General features: G+C 42.2%; 1 protein-coding gene across 1 annotated transcript in view; it reads right to left on the minus strand.

Annotated features, from left to right (window-relative positions):
* Positions 1 to 7,856: 7,856 nt before the first annotated feature.
* Positions 7,857 to 23,381, minus strand: part of cfap36 (cilia and flagella associated protein 36) — a 21,364-nt gene continuing 5,839 nt past the window's right edge. Inside the window, exons 3-10 of the mRNA XM_081350561.1 lie at positions 23,281 to 23,379; positions 18,380 to 18,494; positions 13,836 to 13,923; positions 12,656 to 12,812; positions 11,297 to 11,360; positions 11,085 to 11,197; positions 10,050 to 10,187; positions 7,857 to 8,350 (exon numbers count right to left, since the gene is read on the minus strand). Of these exons, the coding sequence (XP_081206687.1) occupies positions 8,267 to 8,350; positions 10,050 to 10,187; positions 11,085 to 11,197; positions 11,297 to 11,360; positions 12,656 to 12,812; positions 13,836 to 13,923; positions 18,380 to 18,494; positions 23,281 to 23,379 (858 nt within the window). The 3' untranslated portion in view covers positions 7,857 to 8,266. The remainder of the gene's footprint in view (positions 8,351 to 10,049; positions 10,188 to 11,084; positions 11,198 to 11,296; positions 11,361 to 12,655; positions 12,813 to 13,835; positions 13,924 to 18,379; positions 18,495 to 23,280; positions 23,380 to 23,381) is intronic.

Below are 23,381 nucleotides of genomic sequence, written 5' to 3' on the forward strand. Positions count from 1 at the left end.
ATCCAAATAGATAGCCAATCAAATCATAGAAGGCGGGGTTTACTGTTCACAGAAGCAGAGCATGTGTTTCATCAGTTTAACTTTGAAAGAGTGCGAGGTAAGATGGAAGTGTAAAACTACTCCACTTTTTTTTCTTGAATATGGCCATTTTGAGGGATGAAAGTTGCATGTGTTCAGTATCAAAGCTATTTTATCAATTTAAGTCTCGGGGCAATGTTGACTACAGTTTATGTGCTGCTGAGTGAGTGTTGCAGCGCGATCTCCGCTCTGAGTGTGTGTGTGTGTGTGTGTGTGTGTGTGTGTGTGTTCGTAAGTGCGTGCGTCAATGAAAGCAGCGCATGGTGTCTAATGTAAAGAGTAGCCCGAAAGGTCCGACCTATAAATAAAGGTCCTATAAAACCCATGCAGAGCTGCCAAAAGATTTACAGCTTTGCATCGTTCAAACATCGGCCGGAGATCATTTGCGATCAAAGGCCGACGTCGAGGAGACATATTGCCGATGAGCAAACGATCTCTGAGCGACATCGTGCCGATGGAACTTTGTGCATCGGGCCAACGTCGGCCCGACGTACGTGTGCTATCTGGGTTATTTGGTGCCTGCAACAAGACAGAATAAAAAATAGAGACCAACCCCTTACCCCCGGTCAAAACTTATGAAAAGAATGTAAACCTAGTGTGCCATTCCAAGGAACCCCATAGGTGCGCATTGCTGTACGTAACTGAAGATAAAAGAAAAAGGAGGAACCGGGTAAATTAAAAATTTTCTGAACGTCTAAAGGCGAGCATACACTGTGCGATGTCTGTGCGATTTCAGCAAGGAACCTACTCACACTGAACGACTAGATCGCATGCGATGTAAAGCCAAAGCTCAGGATTTATGTGCTCACACTGTACGGTCCGAACGTCGAGCTGCGACTTGACTGCTCACACTATACGTGTGAAATAGCCTATGCGCGAATCAGCGCGATAAATCCTCGTGCCGGGTTGCGCCTATGGACGATATCATGTAGATATTGTCAAAACAAGCATCAGCTATCAATATCAAGAAGATTTAGCATTTCCAATTTATATATTAAATTATTAGTAGGCTAGTATTATTGTATTATTATTATTATTATTAGGGAAGGCTACTTTTATTAAACTGATAGGCTATTATAATTAAATAGCCACGCAACAAATTTCATAGCGCATCACCGCATAACCAACGCGCTGTGAGGATAATAAAATATTAGCCTACATAGAAGCTTTACTTCTCTTCATTAAAAATTGTCTAAAACATTTAGGTCGATTACAATGAATTATATACATATAATTAATTATCAACAGTCTATAATATGTCCGAACACTGCAATAATTCATTAATGAAAATTAAAAACAGCTTTATTTAAAAAAAAAAAAAAATTATAATAAAAGAGGCAAAGTGTAGCCTACATCGCAGGTGCCTTGGAAGAAGTGGGTAATGGTTAATCCATTTTGCAACACGAACTGGAGGTAAGCAACAGTAATAGCTTTGAACTACAGAACTTAAAGATCTCCTTTTTTTTTTCTTTTTTTCTTTTTTTTTTTTTTTTTTGCTGCCGATGAATCTGTTTTTGCGCAGGCGCAGTGAGGGAAAAACACTGAGTTTAGGGCAATCGGTTCGTAGCTCTGCTTCAACTGTGCGATATAGTCACGAGGAGCGACCAAAATTTCTAACATGCCTGAAATTCATCCGACCATCCGATTGCCGGTCGGGAGAGGTTAATCGCCTCTCGTTTCCCCCTGTACACTGTACGAACACGGCACGACAAACGACGCACGACAAAGCTGAAAATCGGCCCGACCCGAAAAAGAGTCGCACGAGTCAGAATTCGGCTCAAAATCGGACGAAAATCGCACAGTGTATGTCCGCCTTAAGAATGAGCGGAGACCTTCAGCCCCAAAGATGTCAGATAGTGTAAATACACCATTATTTGCCCAACTAGAAAAATATATAGGGCGTCCTCCCAGCTGGAGACGAGAGTTAAAGAAAATAGGTGACTGGAGATACCAATTTGGAGATATTTTACAATATTTTTCAGCAGCATTCCAAGTGGAAATTAGCTCAGTGATAATGGACCCAAATTTAACCTTAGATTGTTTAATAGAGATATTAGAGTAAATAAGATCTTGTAATCGGTGGGGCTTTACAATATTTTCCTCAATAGAACGCCAAGATACACAAGATACACAAAAATCATTTTTATTTCTTAAAAAAAAAATACTTTCCTTAATCTGAGCGGACTTGGCTACTAAGTTTGCCACCTGAACACACACACAAAAAATTTACTCGATTCTACAATGTTAAGTGGGTGAAAAAAACAACTCCTTAATCTCGCCTTTGTGGACAAAAATGGGCACCTATAGGAATGAATGGGAAAAACTGTAATTCAGAGCATTTTTTTTGTTGTCAAATAAAAATCAATAGATCCAACACAATGCACATACATACTCACAAATGAAGGGGTGATCCTGTGCTTGCTTGTAGTTGTCCATCGAATCCGATGATGACGTCCACTTCCGTCTTTTAACGGTGAGTTTTCTGATGGCTGAATAGTCCTAACCTGGATCCACAGGTTCTATTGCAGGTGGGACATATATACATGGTATTGGTCTTACTGGTATTTATGGGAGTGTTTCTCCTGAGCCTTCTTTGTTCTCTCCTGACTGTCCTTTCCTCCTCCAGTGCTTGGGTCCCATCTATACATTGTTGCCGCCAGCTGTTGCGGTCAGCAGCCACGTTCTCCAGGTCCCCAGGTTTTATTTTGCACTTCTTTAGCACTGTCTTCAATTGGTCTTTGAAACGTTTCTTCTGTCCTCCAGCAGAGCGCTGGCCTTGATGTAGCTGGCCATATAGCACTCTGCGGGGCCAACGGTTGTAAGGCATCCTTATGACATGCCCCAACCAGCGCAGTTGGTGCTGGGGGATTGTGGCCTCAATACTCCTGCAACCTGCTCTTCTGAGGATCTCACTCTGTCATGCCAAGTGACTCCCAGGATGCGCTGCAGACAGCAGATGTGGAAGTGTTCCAGGGACTTGATGTGGCGGCTGTAAGTAACCCAGGCTTCACAGCTGTAGAGGAGGGTGGTGATGCAGACCGCTTGGTAGAAGCAGATTTTGTGTTGAGATGAAGGTTCTTATTCTGAAAAACCCGCCGCCGGAGTCTTCCAAAGGCAGCTGATGCTTGTTTGATTCTGTTCTGGACCTCATTATCAATGCTATTGTCTTCAGAGATAATGCTCCCCAGGTATTTGAATGATGGAACAACCAACAGTTTGTCATCTACAACAGAGAAGATGGGTGGTGCGGGTGGGGTGTTTGCACTCCACTGGCAGATTATCACTGTTTTGGCAGTGTTGATGGTCAACCCCATCCTGCTATATGCCCTCACTGTTGCATCTAGGACAGACTGGAGGTCTTGTGAAGAGTGAGATACAAGAGCGCAGTCATCGGCACACTGCAGCTCAAGTATCCTCACTCTGTGCAGTTTGGTGGTTGCCTGCAGTCTCCTGATATTAAAGAGGTTACCGTCCAGCCTGTAGGCTACTGTCACCCCACTGTTGTCTTCAGTCTCCTTGTGGAGAAGCTGGGTGACACATATGAGGAAGATGTTAAAAAGCACTGGTGCCAGTACACACCCCTGCCTTACCCCTGTGCGCACAGGGAAAGGGCTTGACTGTTGACCTCCTATTAGCACCCTAGCAGTCATTCCATCGTGAAACTGACGGAGGATGTTGACAAACTTAGTGGGGCATCCGAACCGGAGGAGGACTTCCCACAAGAGATCTCTCTGCACAGTGTCGAAGGCTTTGGAGAGGTCGACAAAAGCCATAAACAGATCTTTATGTTGCTCCCTGCACTTTTCCTGGAGTTGCCGGGTTGTGAAGACCATGTCGACTGTACTCCTGTTCCTTCTAAACCCGCACTGTGACTCGGGTAGCATAGACTCTGTGATGTCATTGATCAGTCTTTGTAGCATCACCTTGGCCAGGACCTTACCTGCCACAGCAAGAAGTGATATGCCCCTATGGTTATCACAAATAGCCCTATCCCCTTTGCTTTTATATATGGTGACAATACTAGCATCCCTCCAATGCTGTGGGATGAATTCATCAGCCCAAACCTTGGTGATGTAATGGTGTAGTGTTCTTGTGCAGAGATACCCTCCATGTTTTAGCAGTTCTGCAGGAATATTGTCAGAGCCAGGAGACTTGTTGCACTTCAGGGAGCGGACAGCTGACAGAACCTCCAGGAGAGTTGGAGGATGGCTAAGGTTGTCAATAGGGGGAAATGCAGGCAGTTCATCCAGGATGGTAAAGTCTGCATAAGAGTCCTGATTCAGTAGGGAGTTAAAATGTTCAGCCCACCTCTCCAGGATGCTATTCCGGTCTTTGAGCCCATCTGCTGTTTTCAGGGGAGTGATGCAGTGACTTCTTGGGCCATAAATGGATTTGACTGTATTGTAAAAGTTGTGCATATCATTCCTGTCAGTGAATGACTGAATTTCATGAGCCTTCTCCATCCACCACTTGTTCTGTAAGTTCCGCAGGGTTCTCTGCGCTTCCCGACGATTTTCACACACACACACACACACACACGAGTGCATGTAAACTATCTCACTATGATTATTGTTTGTTCTTACCGGTTTATTCTTACTTAACACTTACTTTTTTGAGTTAATATGTTTATTCTTACCTGTTTGGTACAAATTAGTTTTTTGAGTTATTGAAATTTGATGTTTTTTGTTTGAAATAAATGATAAATGATCAACTACTTTGTCTTTCCTTATAGCATGGTCATATTTGTCTAAGCATATTTTGGCATCTTTCTATAGTCTCACCTAACACAGATATATACTGTACTGTGCAAAAGTCTTAGGCATGTTAATATTAACATTTCCAAACATTGTTTTTGCCAATAATTGTAATAATCCAGTGAGATCTGTGTCTGCACAAGGAGTCTGACAACAGCCGGTATGATCTGACCTCTCCATCATCGAGTCCGTCTGTGATTACATGAAGAAGCAGAAGAAACTGAGACAGACTAAATCCAGAAGAACTGCGGGAACGTCTCCGAGACGCTTGAAGAAACATTCCTGCAAACTGCTACAGCACTGTGGAAAGCACTGGCACTCGTGTTAAAATCCTGTAAAGTGAGAATGCTTTAAAAAATAAAATTACAAATTAAATTTATTTATGATTTAACTTCTATTAACTAATTCAAATCAATATATGGTGTAACGACCCTTTGCGTTTAAAATGGCTTTTGTCCAGGTACACTTGCGCATAGGGTAAACGTACCTATTAAGCTCACCAAAATCTACATTGAGACATTTTTAGTGCACAAGATATTGGTTTTAGTACAAGAAGTTATTTTAAAATAAAATATTAATCTCTCACACTATAATATTTCATTTTATTTTAAATGACAAAAGTATTTCAATTAAGATGTACATCATTAAATATAAAAAGTCTGGCTGTGCTTAATGGGTACGTTTTGTACCCTTTAAGCACACCCCTGTTCCCAATAAGCTCACAACAAGTTTTATTAAAAATTCTTGTTTATTTTAAACAACCTTTTTAAGGAATAATTGAAAAAAGTTTTATTTGAAGGTATAGAGTCAATCACAAAAAAACAGAACACTAAAATCAAGCAACAAGGCATTCAATTTGATCAGGTAGCCTATCCTATTCATAGTGACGTGTCATTCAAACTCATTGCAACATCTAGACTAGTACACGTTCAGCTATGTAACCCATATTGAAAAATCAAATAACAAAACAAACCAATGTGCTCTTTAAAGGGATACTCCACTTTTTTTGGAAATAGGCTCATTTTACAACTCCCCCAGAGTTAAACAGTTGAGTTTTACCGTTTTCGAATCCATTCAGCCGATCTCCGGGTCTGCCGGTACCACTTTTAGCATAGCTTAGCATAATGAATTGAACCGGACAAGACCATTAGCATCTCTCTCAAAAAAAATGACCAAAGAGTTTCGATATTTTTCCTATTTAAAACTCGACTCTTCTGTAGTTACATCGTGTAATAAGACCGACGGAAAATGTAAAGTTTCAATTTTCTAGGCTGATATGGCTAGGAACTATACTCTCAAAATCGCACCTTTTCATTTTCCGTCCGTCTTAGTACACGATGTAACTACAGAAGAGTCGAGTTTTAAATAGGAAAAATATCGAAACTCTTTGGTCATTTTTTTGAGAGAGATGCTAATGGTCTTGTCCGGTTCAATTCATTATGCTAAGCTATGCTAAAAGTGGTACCGCCAGACCCGGAGATCGGCTGAATGGATTCGAAAACGGTAAAACTCAACTGTTTATCTCTGGGGGAGTTGTAAAATGAGCTTATTTCCAAAAAAAGTGGAGTATCCCTTTAACTCTCTGGGTCAGAGCTTTCCTGTCTACTCCAAACTTCTTGGACAGATACGACAGGTTTCTGATGGCTCCTTCTTTGTATGACATGCCTCTTTCATCTTTGGGCATACACTATAGTTTCGTCTAGCTTTTGTCGTCTTAAGACTGTGAAAATAAGTTTATTAATCATTTTTTTGAAGATTAACATAGTGACAACCATCAGTTAATATTTAAATTCTGATTATTAAGTATTTACATAGACGTTTAATGTGGGTGAGCTTAAAGGGAGCACACACTGTGCTTAATTGGAGCAAAAACATTTTTTAATTAATAAATATTAAATTAAAATTTAAAGGAAAATATTTAGCTAAATTAATAATCTAGGTAATGTATTAAGTTTATACCAATTTTAATATGAACAACTATTATAGACAATATCTATGAAATTATGCTTTTTCTAATTGATGTCACACTGAAGCTGTGTGATTGTCATAGTAGTGCACCCTTTAAGCTCACCTAACAATAATATGAATTCTTTAAAAATTACAGCAGTTTAAAACCACAGACTATCAATAAAATGTAAAATTATAATATTATGGATTTAAAAGTACAAGCCATTAATTCCTGTGAAGTAATATATTAATGTAGCACACAATCTTATACAGCTAGTAAGCTAGCTATGTTTGTAGCATCTGGGCTATGTTGCTAAAACTACCTTTTAGATCTAACTGTAATTATTTCCCACATCCAGGTTCCAGGTTATAATATTCAAAAGTCTAAACATTAATCTCTTAATTTTGCAATAAGAAGATGTACTTCTTCAAAATAAAGGCTTAAACATATAAAAAATGCACATCTGAGGGGCTCCTCTTCTGGTGAAAGTTTTCAGACAGCTTTGAAAATAGCCGCCAGACAGTGTGAACACATGGACACACATATCTCAGTGTGCAATGGTCTGATTGGTTTAAAATTACAGGAGGTATATAGTAACAAACACATCAATTGGTTAATACATCAAATAGGATAATACATTGCTGTTTCTTTTTATAATCTGAGCTCCAAGATGGTAGTGTGCTTAATGGGTACTTGAGCTTAATAGGTACGTTTACCCTAGGTTTTCAGGGAGCTTTGCAGGAAGGGTTCTTCAAGCGTCTCAGGAAGGAAGCTTGAAGGAAGAAGATCGAGCAGACCCGCTCTGTGACGCTTCGCCTGACCCCAGATGTGCAGATGTGTGCAAGAACAGAACATTTGAGCTGCACATTCTGAAGAAATCAATGGCCTGGAAAAGTGAACCTCTTTACAGATAAAACTGTGAGAGAGTTCAAATAAAGATGGCCTGAGAGCGGTGAATATTTGTAAAGCGGTAAAAATTTGTACATGCAAAAAAGATATATATTATAATTTGGCCTGACGTAAACATGTTTCAGTCTCTAAATTGCATTATAACTCTGTAGGCATGTAGGTTTTGTGTAAAACTAGAGAAACAAACTCCAATAGCAGAATATGTACTTCATTGGGAATAATAAATGAATAAAAAGAACCTGTTTCTCTCTAAAAATGATACTTTATTGGGTCATTTCATAAAACCTCTGTCCACAGATTGTGAAATAACAGTGAAATATGAGCATATGCGTAATAGTGTGTGTTCCCATAATGCATAACAATATTTCAGTAAGTAAAGATTTAAACATGATGTTGCAGAAACAGACATTAATAATCTGATCATGCCAGGAGATTCGAGCGAGCGTCTGAAGGGTTCAGATGGAGTAATGTGAGATCACATCTGATGTGATACAGGTGCATACAAAAATATAAATGAAACCATATACAAAAGTGATCCGCGTCTGTGTTGCTTCAGTCCGTTCAGCCGCTCAGAGCTTCACTTCTTGATGACTTCCTCTTTGAGTTTCTCTGCCAGGTGTTTTCTCTTCTGCAGTCGCTTCTTCTCCTCAACGGAGATCTCCTGGAAGAGGGGAAAACGATCATTTGAACGGGAGGAACATCTAAAACCAGCAGTGAAATTACATCCAGACATCTGTTATACATTTTATTGTCTGAAATGTAAATCACAAATAATTAAAGAAACCTGAAATTATTAAGGAATCAGCGTTTTAGAAAAAAATCCTCATCCATTAGGCCTAAACTGGCCTAAACTCCACTCTCTGAGCGGGAAACAGAAGACAATCTCAGCATCAGGAGAAACTGCTTTATTCTCTCATCATGTCCACATCACAGAGTGTGAAGTTATGAAGTATGATAACACATGGATGACATCAGTCTTTATGAGAAGATGCTTCAGCAGATCCACATGGCAGGAATTCTCTTTCCAGGTTCCAATAAATCTCCATGACTCATTTCCAGACCCAGACACTTTAAAACTTTCATTCATTCTGAAAAATGAAAGGTTGCTGAAAGACAACAGCAGTGTTTCTATTCACACTCATGAGGAAAAGCTTCAGGAAGAATATCTTGAGAAAGAATATGAGCACATTTCAATCAATTTTCATGTGATTTAATGATTTAAAAGATGCACGCACTTTCACTGGTTCTTTTTGTTTTTATAATAAAATAATATATTTATAATAGATAATAAAAAACTAAGCAGATACAGGTCTTTGAATAAAAAAATAATGATAGCACCAAATAATACTTACAAAACCATTGCATATCTTTGTAATAAAGGGGTGCGATACTGCTAAAAACAATATAATAACAATAATAAGGGCTTTTTTTTCTGACTTTAATAAATGCATGCACCAGCTTTTGTGTTTGATCAATAAACTCCAGGATCCGAATGGCAGAGAAACACAGAAGCGGCATTTAGACGCTTTTACACAGAGATGTCTGGGAAATGTCCCACTCTTCCCATAACCACCAGTTTAACACACTACTGACTAACTCAACCAGGCCCCGCCCCTTTATTCTGCGTATGAATTATTATAATGAGGAATATTGTGACGTGTTCGTTCCCGGGAGAAACGTTTCAGGAGTTCAGGAACACTGACACTGATATAGAGAAGAACTGGAGCTTCTTCATCCTCAAACAGCAACACTACACACTAAACACACATGGACAAAGTAAAGAAGCAGAAGAGATACTGTTGAGGATTTTTTTAATCATAACTAACATTTCTTTTTCTTGCAGGATTGACAACTATATGCTTTTGAAACCTAAAAATGTCCCTAAACACTAAATCATATCCGAATATAACAGAAGGGGAAATCAGAGTTTGATTATACATATGAAGAACATCACATTGTAGAAATGATGTAATGCATCATGTCACCTTTGCCATGCTCCTACTCTATAGAAACTGTTGGACTCTTTTTGCTGGTGTCTGAGATCCTCCGGTGATTACAGCCTATTCAGAGTCTGGTTAATGGTCAGGGGAACACTAGAGATCTGAATCCCTACTGATAGGGTTTAAAAAGGAACGAGGCGTCGTCTGACTCAGTGTGAGACTCTTAGGCTGGTCAAGGCTTGGGTTAGGACTCTCCTGTGGTCAGAGTGGGAGTCACCTGAGGATCGTGGAGGTGTGTAGGGGAGCTTCTACACAATGCTGTTTAAGGTAAGTGTGACTCCGCTGGTGTGTGTTTATATCAGCCGCACTGAAGTGCAGTGTGACGGAGATGAGTGTGTGTGTGTGTGTGTGTGTGTGCACCTGTGCGGAGGCTTTGGGCTCCGGGGCCGCAGGAGGAGTGTCAGCGGGGCTCTTCAGGGTCTGATCTCTCTTACGGGCCTGGAGTTTGTCTCTCTGCTGCTTCAGATACTCCGAGCGCTGCTGTAACGCCTCCTCATCCTACACACACACACACACACACACACACACACACACACACTCTTAAGACCAGACGTGATGCCATAAGATTCCAGCAACATGCAGTGTTTCTGTCCACACCAGACGTGACGCAAAATTAAAAATCACTGCGTGTCAGGAGAGCGTGTGCAAGAGCACTGTCATAGAATATGATTGTTTGTTCACAATTTAAATGTTCTTGTTTAGTTCATTTTCAAGATCGGAGGTGATATTCAAACACTAGCTGATCACATTAGCTGCTTTTAACATTAAAGCAGTGGTATAATGCCATTTTCACTAGATGTATAATAAGTCTCTGATGTCCCCAGAGTGTGTGTGTGAAGCTTTAGCTCTAAATACCCCACAGATATTGTATATAGCATGTTAAAATTGTCACTTTTTGAGGGTGAGCAAAATCGCACCGTTTTGTGTGTGCTCCTTTAAATGCAAATGAGCTGCTGCTCCAGAGGACGGGGCTTCAAGCGCTTGTGTGTGTGTGTGTGTGTACACACCACTGAACATTTAATAAACTTTTAGCCCTTTGTGTTCAAACTGGAGTCGGAAAAAGAAGGAGAGACTCAAGAAGAAGTGACAACATGTAGAACTCAACAGGACGTTTCTGAATGGCTAGTTGATGAATTTATGCAGCTGATGTGGAGTTAACTATCTTCAAGTCATTGATTAGCATATTCTGTCAAGATAGTCTAAAGATCGCGTTTCCCTGGGGCGGGGTTTATGTAAATTTTAGGGTTAGTGACGTCACTAACCCGGGAGGAAGCTCATTGTAGTTCCTACCAGCCATTTTTTTGTAGTCCTTAAAAAGTGATTTGAACTCGCGTCTGGTTAGGAGTCGGACACCATGTGAATGAGCAGTGAAGTGTGTGTGTGTGTGTGTCTCACCGCGAGCGGTCTGCAGTCTCTCTGTGTGTCGGCGTCTCTCAGTCTCTCTGGACTCGTGTGTTCGGCTGAACCCCTGACCGGTGCCCTCACAGCGGGAAGAGCTTCACCTTTACCTGTGCAAACACACACAACTGATCCTCACACACACACACACACTAATCTCACGTGATTGGCTGCTGTGAGAGCGAGGGCTGATGGGAACACACACTCACATGACGCTGAACCCTCAGACTGCTTTATCTTCAGCTCTGGAGCTCCTGTCACGCTGCCGCTGGTCTGTGGACGAGAGAGCGAGTGTAAGGCCCTGTCTGAGGTCTGATTCTCTGCTGCTCAAGGGTCAACTCATCATTCACTCACACAAAAATGAAATAAAACATGCTTTTCATCTCATAATTATGACTTTGTACACCTGATGTACTTGTTACATCATAAGAAGAATGGCATCAACGCTAATGTCAGTCCTGTTTATTCCGAGGTTTACTGTAATCAGCCGGGTCCGGGCCGTATCCAGATCCGGGGCGTGTGTGGAGCTGAAACCGTGACGTGGCGTTAACGCCTCGTGACTAAACAAAGGGCGCCAATGTGAGTGTGCACACCGACGCGAAAAACGGCACGCGTAAAAGCGTCATTTTTTTAAAAACGCCTCGGGTTCGTTTTTTTGGTTTGACGCGCCGCGTCAAAAACTATCCGACCAATGAGATTGGCGCTTTTGTTCACGTGTCTGGAGCTTCTGAAGTTACAGTAAAACACAACTTGGGGGCGCTCAAACACAAAACGGTCTTGCCGAGCACACAAACGTAACGGCGAAGAAGATATACGCCGAGTAGCGTCTAAACACTGCCGGGAAGAAATAAGACGAGGAAGATGCAAGGCCAGATGAATGTAGAGCTGCTGCTCTCGTTGGTGTCGGAACATAAAGAACTATATGACAAACGCGACAGCGACTACAAACATCTTGATAAAAGAGAACTGTTATGGAGTGGTATTAAGCGCCATCTAATGTCAGGAAAAGAATTTGCATGTTCACTCGGCTCATCGTCAGCAAAAATCGCTTGGGTGTGAACACAAAAAACGCGTTGAGAAACGCTGGCGAATAACGCCGATATTCGTCCCGGTGTGGACGGGCCTTTAGACTGTCTACTACCTTTTTCGAGCTTGAAAATAACATAATTTTGGTTTTATCTTCGTTCAGACAAACGGCTAGTAGTGACATCAGCGGCAATCCACCTGTCACTCAAGTGGCCACGCCCTTAATTATGATGAACTTTAAGGCTTAATATAATCTAAACAGATGAGTTATATTATATAAAAAAAAATTTTCACCCCCTCACAGTCGTCATGAAGGGCAACATTAACTATATAGACCAAAACCACTTTTTGCACCTGGCTGTAAACATGTTTTTTCTGCTGTGAAGTTGGGCATTTTAACACAGGGGATTATGGGATTGACTCTCTTCTGCAGCCGGCCTCTAGTGGCAAGTGGATGAACTGCAGTTTAAGTCACTCACAGGCTCACAAGAGAGACAGGAAGGTGCCGCTCGGGTGAAATGCATGACATGACTGACACGTACTGTGTTGGTCTGCCGTGTCCCAGAATCCCCGGCGGCCTGAGTCTCACAGGAGTTTCCCAGAGGAGCGTCTGATAGACTGCTGGATGTGGAGGCCTGATCCTCCCGCTCCTGCCTCCCGAGAGCCATCATCTCCAGGTCATACTCCTCCTTCGACCTCCTGCGGGAACAACACTTCGTGAGAGTCTTCCTGTACGTGTGTGACCAGGACTGGATGAGTCAGAGATCGCTCCGTGTTTGCACTGGCAGGAAATAATCTCACTGTATGACTTTCTTCTGTACAAAACAAAAGATGATCATCCCAGACGCTCTTTTCCATATAGTAAAGTGATTGGTCATCATCCCGGTCCTTCTCTCTCTCTCACTTCACTTCCTGTCCAACATAAACTCTAAAGGCAAAAACGGCAAACCAAATATTAAAATCTTAAAACAAAGGTGAATGAAGCCGTCAAGCTCCAAAAATAACATGCTTTATTTCAGTAACATTTTTGTCAGTTATATATTTTATCTAATTTTCTCATTCATTTTAATAGTGTTTATTTTTATTCAGTTTTACTCTAGCTTCAGCACATTTCTGGTCATTTTATGTCCCGTTCGAATGGTTTTTCAGCGACCAGAACAATCAAACATCTGCATGTTCATTTTGAAGTCTCTTTTGATATTATTCACACTTTACTTTTATAATCCCTCAGTCTCAGTTGCAGAAGATGAGTCCAGGTCACGTGAGGCTCCAGATCCAGGTTTCTGTGACCCTGATCTCTTAATGGCATTCATTAAGGTCCACATCTTAATTATCAGAAGCAGAATGTCTGGCGTTTGGAGCGGCTGGGACAGAAACGCTGCGGGATAAGAATATCCAGCCCTTCTTCTTCAGTGGGACTCTATTAGTGAAAGGCTAAGCCGGTTAAGGTTAGTGGTGTCTCAGTGGCTTTATATACTGGGCTTACTGACAACGCCATCAATCCCTTCACAGGGTGAGGCATAACCTCGAGTGAGGACAGTCTCTGGGACATGTGTGCTCAACTCTTTGCTGTGATAAATGTCTGCTAAAACGGGCCAGATTCTCAACACTGCAGTCCTGGAACCTGTTCAGAGTTAATGATGTAATGTCCGCTCTCATCCATGCGTGTCAGAGACACACGGCTCATTACATAAGCATCTGGAGTGATGCAGGTGAACTTACTGGAGAACCTCCTGGAGAATCTTCATCTCCTGCTGCTCCAGCTCATTCATGACGTCCACGCCGTCGGTCAGACACTCGGGCAGCCCGCCTGACACACACACACACACACACACACGCACACGCACAGAATCCGCCACAGAATAAAACATTTTAAAAGATAATTATGACTTTTTATCTCACAATTGCGTGTTATAAAGTCAGAATTGCGAGATATAAACATGCAAATCTGAGAAAAAAGTCAGAATTTCAAGTTTATTTCTCACAATTGCAACTTTATCTCTCATAATTCTGACTTTGTAACACACAATTGCTACTTTATAACATGCATGATGTACATGTAAACTCACAATTGTGAGAAAAAAAGTCAGAATTGTGACAATTGTGATTCGCAATTACCTTTTTTATTTTTCATTCTGTGGCGGAAACGAGCTTCCATAGCAATTATTTGATCAAAAATACAGTAACAACCGTGAAATATTATTACAGTGTAAATCATCTGTTTTCTATGTGAATATATAGTAAAGTGTAATTTATTCCTGTGATCAAAGCTGAATTTTCAGCATCATTACTCCAGTCTTCAGTGTCACATGACCCTCCAGAAATCATTCTAATATGATAATTGATCATGATTATTTGTAATTTGTAAGTTAAAGGAAACTAAATGATGTGAGTTTGGAAGAAATGTTCTGCCTTCCTCGAATTAATCAAATGTCACAAGACACAAGACAGTGCAGGTCAGAATTAATGAAGCAACTTTCAATCATTTCAATAATAATAATAATAGTAATAATAATAATAATAATAATAATAAATATAGCTGCAAGCAGCAATTACCGGGGCCAAGCACAATCAGATGACAAGACATGCCAACATTGCTGAAAGTGTCAGACCAACTGCGACAATGAGCAATTAAAGACATTAAAGAGGATTTTAGGCAAAATGCCTGAAAAATCATAGAAACAGTAAATAAAAATATGATTTAACCCTCTCGGGACAGATTGGGCGGTACCGCCCAAAATGGCATACTTTTACACATGTGTAATTATCTTAAAAACTATTAATGATAGAGAGATGCTACATTCTTTTTCGCCGTCTTCCTCAGATTCTGCTGTAAACAATGGTATATGGTATACACACTTCCTTGTTGCGCAATACCACAGCGTATAAGGCCAATGAAATCCATGTTGTTAGGAATATTCCACGCGCAAAGACCAATGGAAAAATTGCCGCTGGGAGGGACATTTTTCTCACCCAATCAGAGGAAGGTTACCATGACATATTCTAGCTAATCAGAGGACTCTGTAGCCTTGCAAGGGGTGGTATTATAGTAAGTGATATGACGCAAACAGCGTCGAGTGGAGAAGGAGACAGAGAGCGAACGGAGCGGGGTATTACACACAGAGATTTATATGAGAGAGAGACAGAACGATTATAATATTTATATATATTAGCAATATTTAATATTCATAGCATATTAGCAATTATAGCATTATTATTTTATTGTTTTAGCACTTGTATGATGGCAAGCAGTAAAAGATTTACCTCAGAACAAGCTCTGGAACAATTACTGGAAAGTGACGAGGAGAAATCCGAAGCTGACAGCTTTTTGAAAAAACGCTGTATATAAAGTTCATTATTTCATTGTTCTTTACACTTTTGATTGAACAATTACAAATATCTGTCTAGCAAAGGGTTTGAAAAATATATTTTTTGTTCAAAAACTGTTCACTATTGTTGTGCGAGGTGTGATTCAATGTTTGGTGTCAATATGTCAAGGCATTGCAAAGATAAAGCCTGAATAGTGCTTTTAGCATCATGCCTCAACTTTGCTGCTGCGCTTTACGAAAACGGTTTCGTCAATCGACACGAAATCCATAACTTTTAGTCGGCACGGTCTGGAGATGATACGATTCAATTTTGGTGAAAATCGGACAAACGGTGTAGGGGGAGTTCGAAAAAGTAGGTTTTGAATGAAAGTCAAGATGGCGGACAGGAAGTTAGGCCAAATAAGGTAAACTTGGTATCTATGTTCTCAGCTTGACCCAGGGAATCTATTAAGACGAGTGGCATTTCAATAGGCAGATTTTTGAAAGTTATTAGCATTTGTAGACATTTTGTTATAACTTTTGACCAAAAGGTGGCGCTGTTTCGAAATATGTTGGGTACTTTCAGGGGATGGTGTTGATGGCACATTGTGAGTTTCATTAAATTACACCAATGCATTTGTTTAGTATAGCATTTTATTTCACAAAACTGTATTGAAGTCAATGGGAATTTCATGTTTTGTTCTATTATAGCGCCACCAAGAGGCTCAGTCTCACCAATGTGTCCTCAGAGTGAGCCCATACATATGTGTGTCAATTTTGGTGAAAATATCTCAATTGGCTTCGGAGTTATAGACATTTATATGAAAAAACAAGTAAAAAATGACACATGACTTTGATTGGATTTTACTACCCCTTACTATCAATATTTTCGCATTTGGGCATTGGCGTATAGCTATCGACCTATGTTTCCAAACTTCTGACGGTGGTTTCGTCTCGATCGGACTAGCGGTTTCCAAGATATCGCCAAATGTTTTTTAATCGCTAAATCACAACGCTACACAAACCGTAAGGCGAAACCTAACATGTTTGGTATCGTTGGACTCGGCAAGATTTCAGGAGTCTATTTAGATGAGTCTCGTGAAAATAAGTCGACCACACCCAAAGTTATAAGCATTTGAAAAAAAACATTCACCACTAGGTGGCGCTGTTTCGAAACTTCTCACGCTCCTTCAGGACAGTTAGTGCTGATGACCCATACCAAGTTTCGTAACAATCCGTTCATGCGTTCTTAAAATACAGCATTTTAGCACAAAATTCAAAATGGCCGACGGTCAAAACGGCCGATATGGTAAAATTGGATATCAGTTGACTCGGCCTGTCACCCTGAATCTGACAAAACCAATTATATGATTTTTGGACAAACTGTTCATAAGTTATAAGCAAAAATAGCCATTTTTCATATCTCCGGACCAGAAGGTGGAGCTGCACCGAAACGCAGCACGTAGCCTCAGGTCATGCTTGTGATGACATGTACCAAGTTTGGTCTGAATACGATTAACCGTTGCGGAGATACAGCCCTACGACTGTTTTTGCAGGCGCTATGTAAAATTTGTTCATGGGTTTATCGAAAACGGTTAAGCAAATCAACTAGATTTTAATAACTTTGTCACCACTGCCTGAAGATGATCTGGTTAAATTTTTGTGCAAAAAAAGAGTTCGAAAAAGTAGCTTTTTGGAAAATTCAAAATGGCGGTCATATTTATAAGACGGAAAATGACGTCATAGGGTGCAATCGAATCGTCATGAGCTCTGGAATCAGAGGAAAAAAATATTTTGTTGATTGGCCTTACGGTTCAAAAGTTATTAGAAAAATATTAGTGAAACTTTGGACAGGTGGTGGGGCTAGAAGGAATGACTTAGAAAAACCAAAATTGGTGTATTTAATGTTGGGACTGTCCTCTATCAGAATGTCAAACCATTACAACTTTCCCGCAATCAGTTCTATGGGCTGCCATAGACACCCAGTCGAAAGAAGGAAGAATAATAATAATAAGAACCGGAGCAGATACAATAGGTGCCTCCGCACCTTCGGTGCTTGGCCCCTAATAATAAGCAAGTAATTATTAATGCTGGTTTATACATTATTGCTTCACTTGATTTAAAGATAATTAATTTCACCATGAAAAGGAAGTAAATTACTTTTGTTAAACATCCTGTCTGGGTTTGAACTTCTAAACCAATCAGCCAGTGAGAGGCTCTTTCTCCATCAGCAACTGAAACACGGGCACTGCTGTTATCTGAGTATGGAAGCTTGTTACGCCACGGAATAAAACTATTCAAAAGTTTAATACTCGCAATTCTGACTTTCTCTCGCAATTACGAGTTTATATCTCGCAATTCTGACTTTTTTCTCAATTCTGTGTTTATATCTCACAATTCTGTCACAATTCTGACTTTTTACTCTCGAAATTACAAGTTTATATCTCGCAATTCTAAAATTTTTCTTAATTGTGAGTTTCTCTCACAATTCTGACTTTTTTCTCGGAATTATGAGTTTATATCTCGCAATTCAGATTTTTTTGCTCAATCACGAGTTTATATGTCGCAATTCTGACTTTTTTCTCTCGCAATTATGAGTTTATATCTCGCAATTCTGACTTTTTTCTCTGACTTTTTTCTTTTTTCTCAATTCTGTGTTTATGTCTCACAATTCTGTCACAATTCTGACTTTTTTCTCTCGAAATTACAAATTTATATCTCGCAATTCTGACATTTTTCTCAATCACGAGTTTCTATGTCGCAATTCGGATTTTTTTTTCACAATTCTGACTTTTCTCTCAATTACATTTATATTTCACAAATCTTGCAATTCTGAGTTTATATATGAATTGAGAATTGTGAGAAATAAAGTCAGAATTGCAAGATAAGCTGCAATTACTATTACATTATATACATTACATACATTATAAACAACACACACGTCTGTGGTGTAAATACCGTTTCTCTCTTTGATGACACGCAGAGCCTGCAGCTGAAGCTCCATGTTCTTCTGGACCATCAGAGAGCGAAACATCTGAAAATCATCAGTAGCGAGAACTGGCTGGAAAACAGCCTGTTTAAAGAAGAGAACGCAGTGAGCCATCATCACACTGACATTACAGGGGCACCAACTGCACTTTTATAGCTCTAAACACAATAGTCATTATTCAGATCAATTCAGTACATAGTGTCAGATCAACAATATTACTGAATATTAATATGAGAAGAACAGAGAGAACTATAGAAGGGGACTGACTGCGTCTCTCAAGAGAAAAACTGGAGGTTTGCTGAATAATAGTCTCTGGACATGTGACCCACCGAGCTCAAATCTGATTGGATCTGTGGGTGAGCATTCACCTGTGAGCTCATTCAGGATCTTCTTTACGGAGTATATTTGCAGGACTGACTTCAGCCGATCAGCAGTTTCTAGGTCTGTGATCTAGTTCAGGTCAGTGTCAGTAACCCAGTTACCTAATCTCCTGCATGTGTCACAGTCTCCACACTCCAGCTCTGCGCTGGGATGTCCTCATGCTACACTACACAGATACAGCGTTGTGAATCTGAACGCATCCATCATCAGTGTCCACGACTACAGGCCTCGGGAACTACACCAGAGCAACCGGAGCAGAAGTCGTCATAGTCCTGTAAACTTTTATAGTGGCGAACGGACGGACACTACAACAAACTCGACTTTTGCTTTTCCATTTGCTCCAATAGCAAACAAACAAATTGATTCAAACAGATTCTATGACTTTACAAAAGAGGAAAAAAATATTGTGTGATTGATTATGGTGTTCAGAAGACAGAAAGATGTCAAATCTGCTGCGCTATAGTTTAACCCAGTAAATCCAGCAGGCCATTCCTGATCCATTAACACATACTGACATCCATTATAACACTGATGGAAAAGAGAAGAGACACATGATGAACCAGACGTCATCACAAGCAGCTTCTCCACAAGCGGAGATCAATACTAATATAAAGAAGACTGTCAGTTCTCAGCTTTTCACTGTAAATCATTAGATGGTTTGTTCTTTTTACTTCCAAAAACAGATATACATCATTAACTGTTAATCATTAAAGTGGACCTATGCAAATTTCACTATTACATGTTGTTTGAACATAAATGTGTGTTGGCAGTGTATGAAAAGAAGCGCCCTATAATAATAAAAATCCTTTATTAAATCCCCATAAATCATAAGCGGAGTCTCAGAGCAAACCGTTTGCAGATTCTAGCAGTGTGACATCACATTGCACACACCCCCGAGAAAATTTTGATTTCTCTGATCTACATATGTGCATTTTAAGATGTTTTGAAGGGCAAAAAAATTGGATAACAATAGCTTTAAAACCATGTAAGTGCAGGGGCAGCTGATTATTTTCTCTCCTCATCAGCAGCACTCCTATTCTCTATGTTTTTCTCTTGCTCTGTCTCTTCGCCTCCTAAAGCTGAGCTTTGACTGATATAGGCTTTTCATTTGTGTCTGTCAGTGAATCATTTTCTCAGACGCGTTCATTTACTGAAAGCTACTAGGAAAGCTAGGTAGCCTAACTAAGTTTATTAAATTCATTCACAATATGTACACATTAATTATTGATCTTATTCTTAATACAGAGCCGTAGACAGGGCTTTATAATCAAAGAGGTCCTACATTTAAGGTTATTAGGGGGTCTTATTTCTCTGATATGTCCATTTCAAGACGTTTGAAGGCCAAAAAACGGATAAGAAATAGCTTTAAAACAATGTCAGTGGGCAGCAACTGTCTCTGACGTGCGCTCTGCTCGGCGCAGCTGCGGATTGAAGATGAAGAACGCGCTGAATCTGATTATAACAAGACTGAAGCGAACACTATTTCAGATAGCCCGTCGGGCAGGCCGGTTATGCATTTTGGTAGCCCGACTGGAAAACACAATAGCCCTGGGACGTCGGGCTAGCGATTTTGCGAGCCCTGCTGACGGACTCTTCTGTATTAGCATAGACCCCGCCCACACCAGCTGACGGACTCTGCTGTATTAGCATAGGCCCCGCCCACGACTGCTGACAGACTCTGCTGTATTAGCATAGGCCCCGCCCACGACTGCTGACAGACTCTTCTGTATTAGCATAGGCCCCGCCCACGACTGCTGACGGACTCTTCTGTATTAGCATAGACCCCGCCCACACCTGCTGACGGACTCTTCTGTATTAGCATAGACCCCGCCCACACCAGCTGACGGACTCTGCTGTATTAGCATAGGCCCCGCCCACGACTGCTGACAGACTCTGCTGTATTAGCATAGGCCCCGCCCACGACTGCTGACAGACTCTTCTGTATTAGCATAGGCCCCGCCCACGACTGCTGACGGACTCTTCTGTATTAGCATAGACCCCGCCCACACCTGCTGACGGACTCTTCTGTATTAGCATAGACCCCGCCCACGACTGCTGACAGACTCTTCTGTATTAGCATAGGCTCCGCCCACACCAGCTGACGGACTCTGCTGTATTAGCATAGGCCCCGCCCACGACTGCTGACAGACTCTGCTGTATTAACATAGGCCCCGCCCACGACTGCTGACAGACTCTTCTGTATTAGCATAGGCCCCGCCCACGACTGCTGACGGACTCTTCTGTATTAGCATAGACCCCGCCCACACCTGCTGACGGACTCTTCTGTATTAGCATAGGCCCCGCCCACGACTGCTGACGGACTCTTCTGTATTAGCATAGACACCGCCCACGACTGCTGACGGACTCTGCTGTATTAGCATAGACCCCGCCCACGACTGCTGACAGACTCTGCTGTATTAGCATAGGCCCCGCCCACGACTGCTGACGGACTCTTCTGTATTAGCATAGGCCCCGCCCACGACTGCTGACGGACTCTTCTGTATTAGCATAGGCCCCGCCCACGACTGCTGACGGACTCTTCTGTATTAGCATAGGCCCCGCCCACGACTGCTGACGGACTCTTCTGTATTAGCATAGACACCGCCCACGACTGCTGACGGACTCTGCTGTATTAGCATAGACCCCGCCCACGACTGCTGACGGACTCTTCTGTATTAGCATAGACCCCGCCCACACCTGCTGACGGACTCTTTTGTATTAGCATAGGCCCCGCCCACGACTGCTGACGGACTCTTCTGTATTAGTAAGACCCCGCCCACGACTGCTGACGGACTCTGCTGTATTAGTAAGACCCCGCCCACGACTGCTGACGGACTCTGCTGTATTAGCATAGACCCCGCCCACGACTGCTGACGTACTCTTCTGTATTAGTAAGACCCCGCCCACGACTGCTGACGGACTCTGCTGTATTAGCATAGACCCCGCCCACGACTGCTGATGGACTCTGCTGTATTAGCATAGACCTCGCCCACGACTGCTGACGGACTCTTCTGTATTAGCATAGACCCCGCCCACACCTGCTGACGGACTCTTCTGTATTAGCATAGACCCCGCCAACGACTGCTGACGGACTCTGCTGTATTAGCATAGGCCCCGCCCACGACTGCTGACGGACTCTTCTGTATTAGCATAGACCCCGCCCACACCTGCTGACGGACTCTTCTGTATTAGCATAGACCCCGCCCACACCTGCTGACGGACTCTTCTGTATTAGCATAGACCCCGCCCACGACTGCTGACAGACTCTGCTGTATTAGCATAGGCCCCGCCCACGACTGTTGACGGACTCTGCTGTATTAGCATAGACCCCGCCCACACCTGCTGACGGACTCTTCTGTATTAGCATAGGCCCCGCCCATGACTGCTGACGGACTCTTCTGTATTAGTAAGACCCCGCCCACGACTGCTGACGGACTCTGCTGTATTAGTAAGACCCCGCCCACGACTGCTGACGGACTCTGCTGTATTAGCATAGACCCCGCCCACGACTGCTGACGTACTCTTCTGTATTAGTAAGACCCCGCCCACGACTGCTGACGGACTCTGCTGTATTAGCATAGACCCCGCCCACGACTGCTGATGGACTCTGCTGTATTAGCATAGACCTCGCCCACGACTGCTGACGGACTCTTCTGTATTAGCATAGACCCCGCCCACACCTGCTGACGGACTCTTCTGTATTAGCATAGACCCCGCCAACGACTGCTGACGGACTCTGCTGTATTAGCATAGGCCCCGCCCACGACTGCTGACGGACTCTTCTGTATTAGCATAGACCCCGCCCACACCTGCTGACGGACTCTTCTGTATTAGCATAGACCCCGCCCACGACTGCTGACAGACTCTGCTGTATTAGCATAGGCCCCGCCCACGACTGTTGACGGACTCTGCTGTATTAGCATAGACCCCGCCCACACCTGCTGACGGACTCTTCTGTATTAGCATAGGCCCCGCCCATGACTGCTGACGGACTCTTCTGTATTAGTAAGACCCCGCCCACGACTGCTGACGGACTCTGCTGTATTAGCATAGACCTCGCCCACGACTGCTGACGGACTCTTCTGTATTAGCATAGACCCCGCCCACACCTGCTGACGGACTCTTCTGTATTAGCATAGACCCCGCCCACGACTGCTGACGGACTCTGCTGTATTAGCATAGGCCCCGCCCACGACTGCTGACGGACTCTTCTGTATTAGCATAGACCCCGCCCACACCTGCTGACGGACTCTTCTGTATTAGCATAGACCCCGCCCACGACTGCTGACAGACTCTGCTGTATTAGCATAGGCCCCGCCCACGACTGTTGACGGACTCTGCTGTATTAGCATAGACCCCATGATCTATGATCCTTGATGTGATGATGATGTGATATGATGATGATGATGTGATGATGATGATGATGATGATGATGATGATGATGATGATGATGATGTGATGATGTGCCTCGACTCGTGTCGTCACTCACCTGCAGGTCTTTGGAGCCGGTGAAGGACGAGCACGCGCGCAGGAACTGCTGCTCACTGATGCCCACCTCCTGCATGTAGTTCTCCAGCAGCCGCTCCACCT

Source organism: Scardinius erythrophthalmus, assembly GCF_964197995.2.
Source record: "Scardinius erythrophthalmus genome assembly, chromosome: 21".
Lineage (NCBI taxonomy): Eukaryota > Metazoa > Chordata > Actinopteri > Cypriniformes > Leuciscidae > Scardinius > Scardinius erythrophthalmus.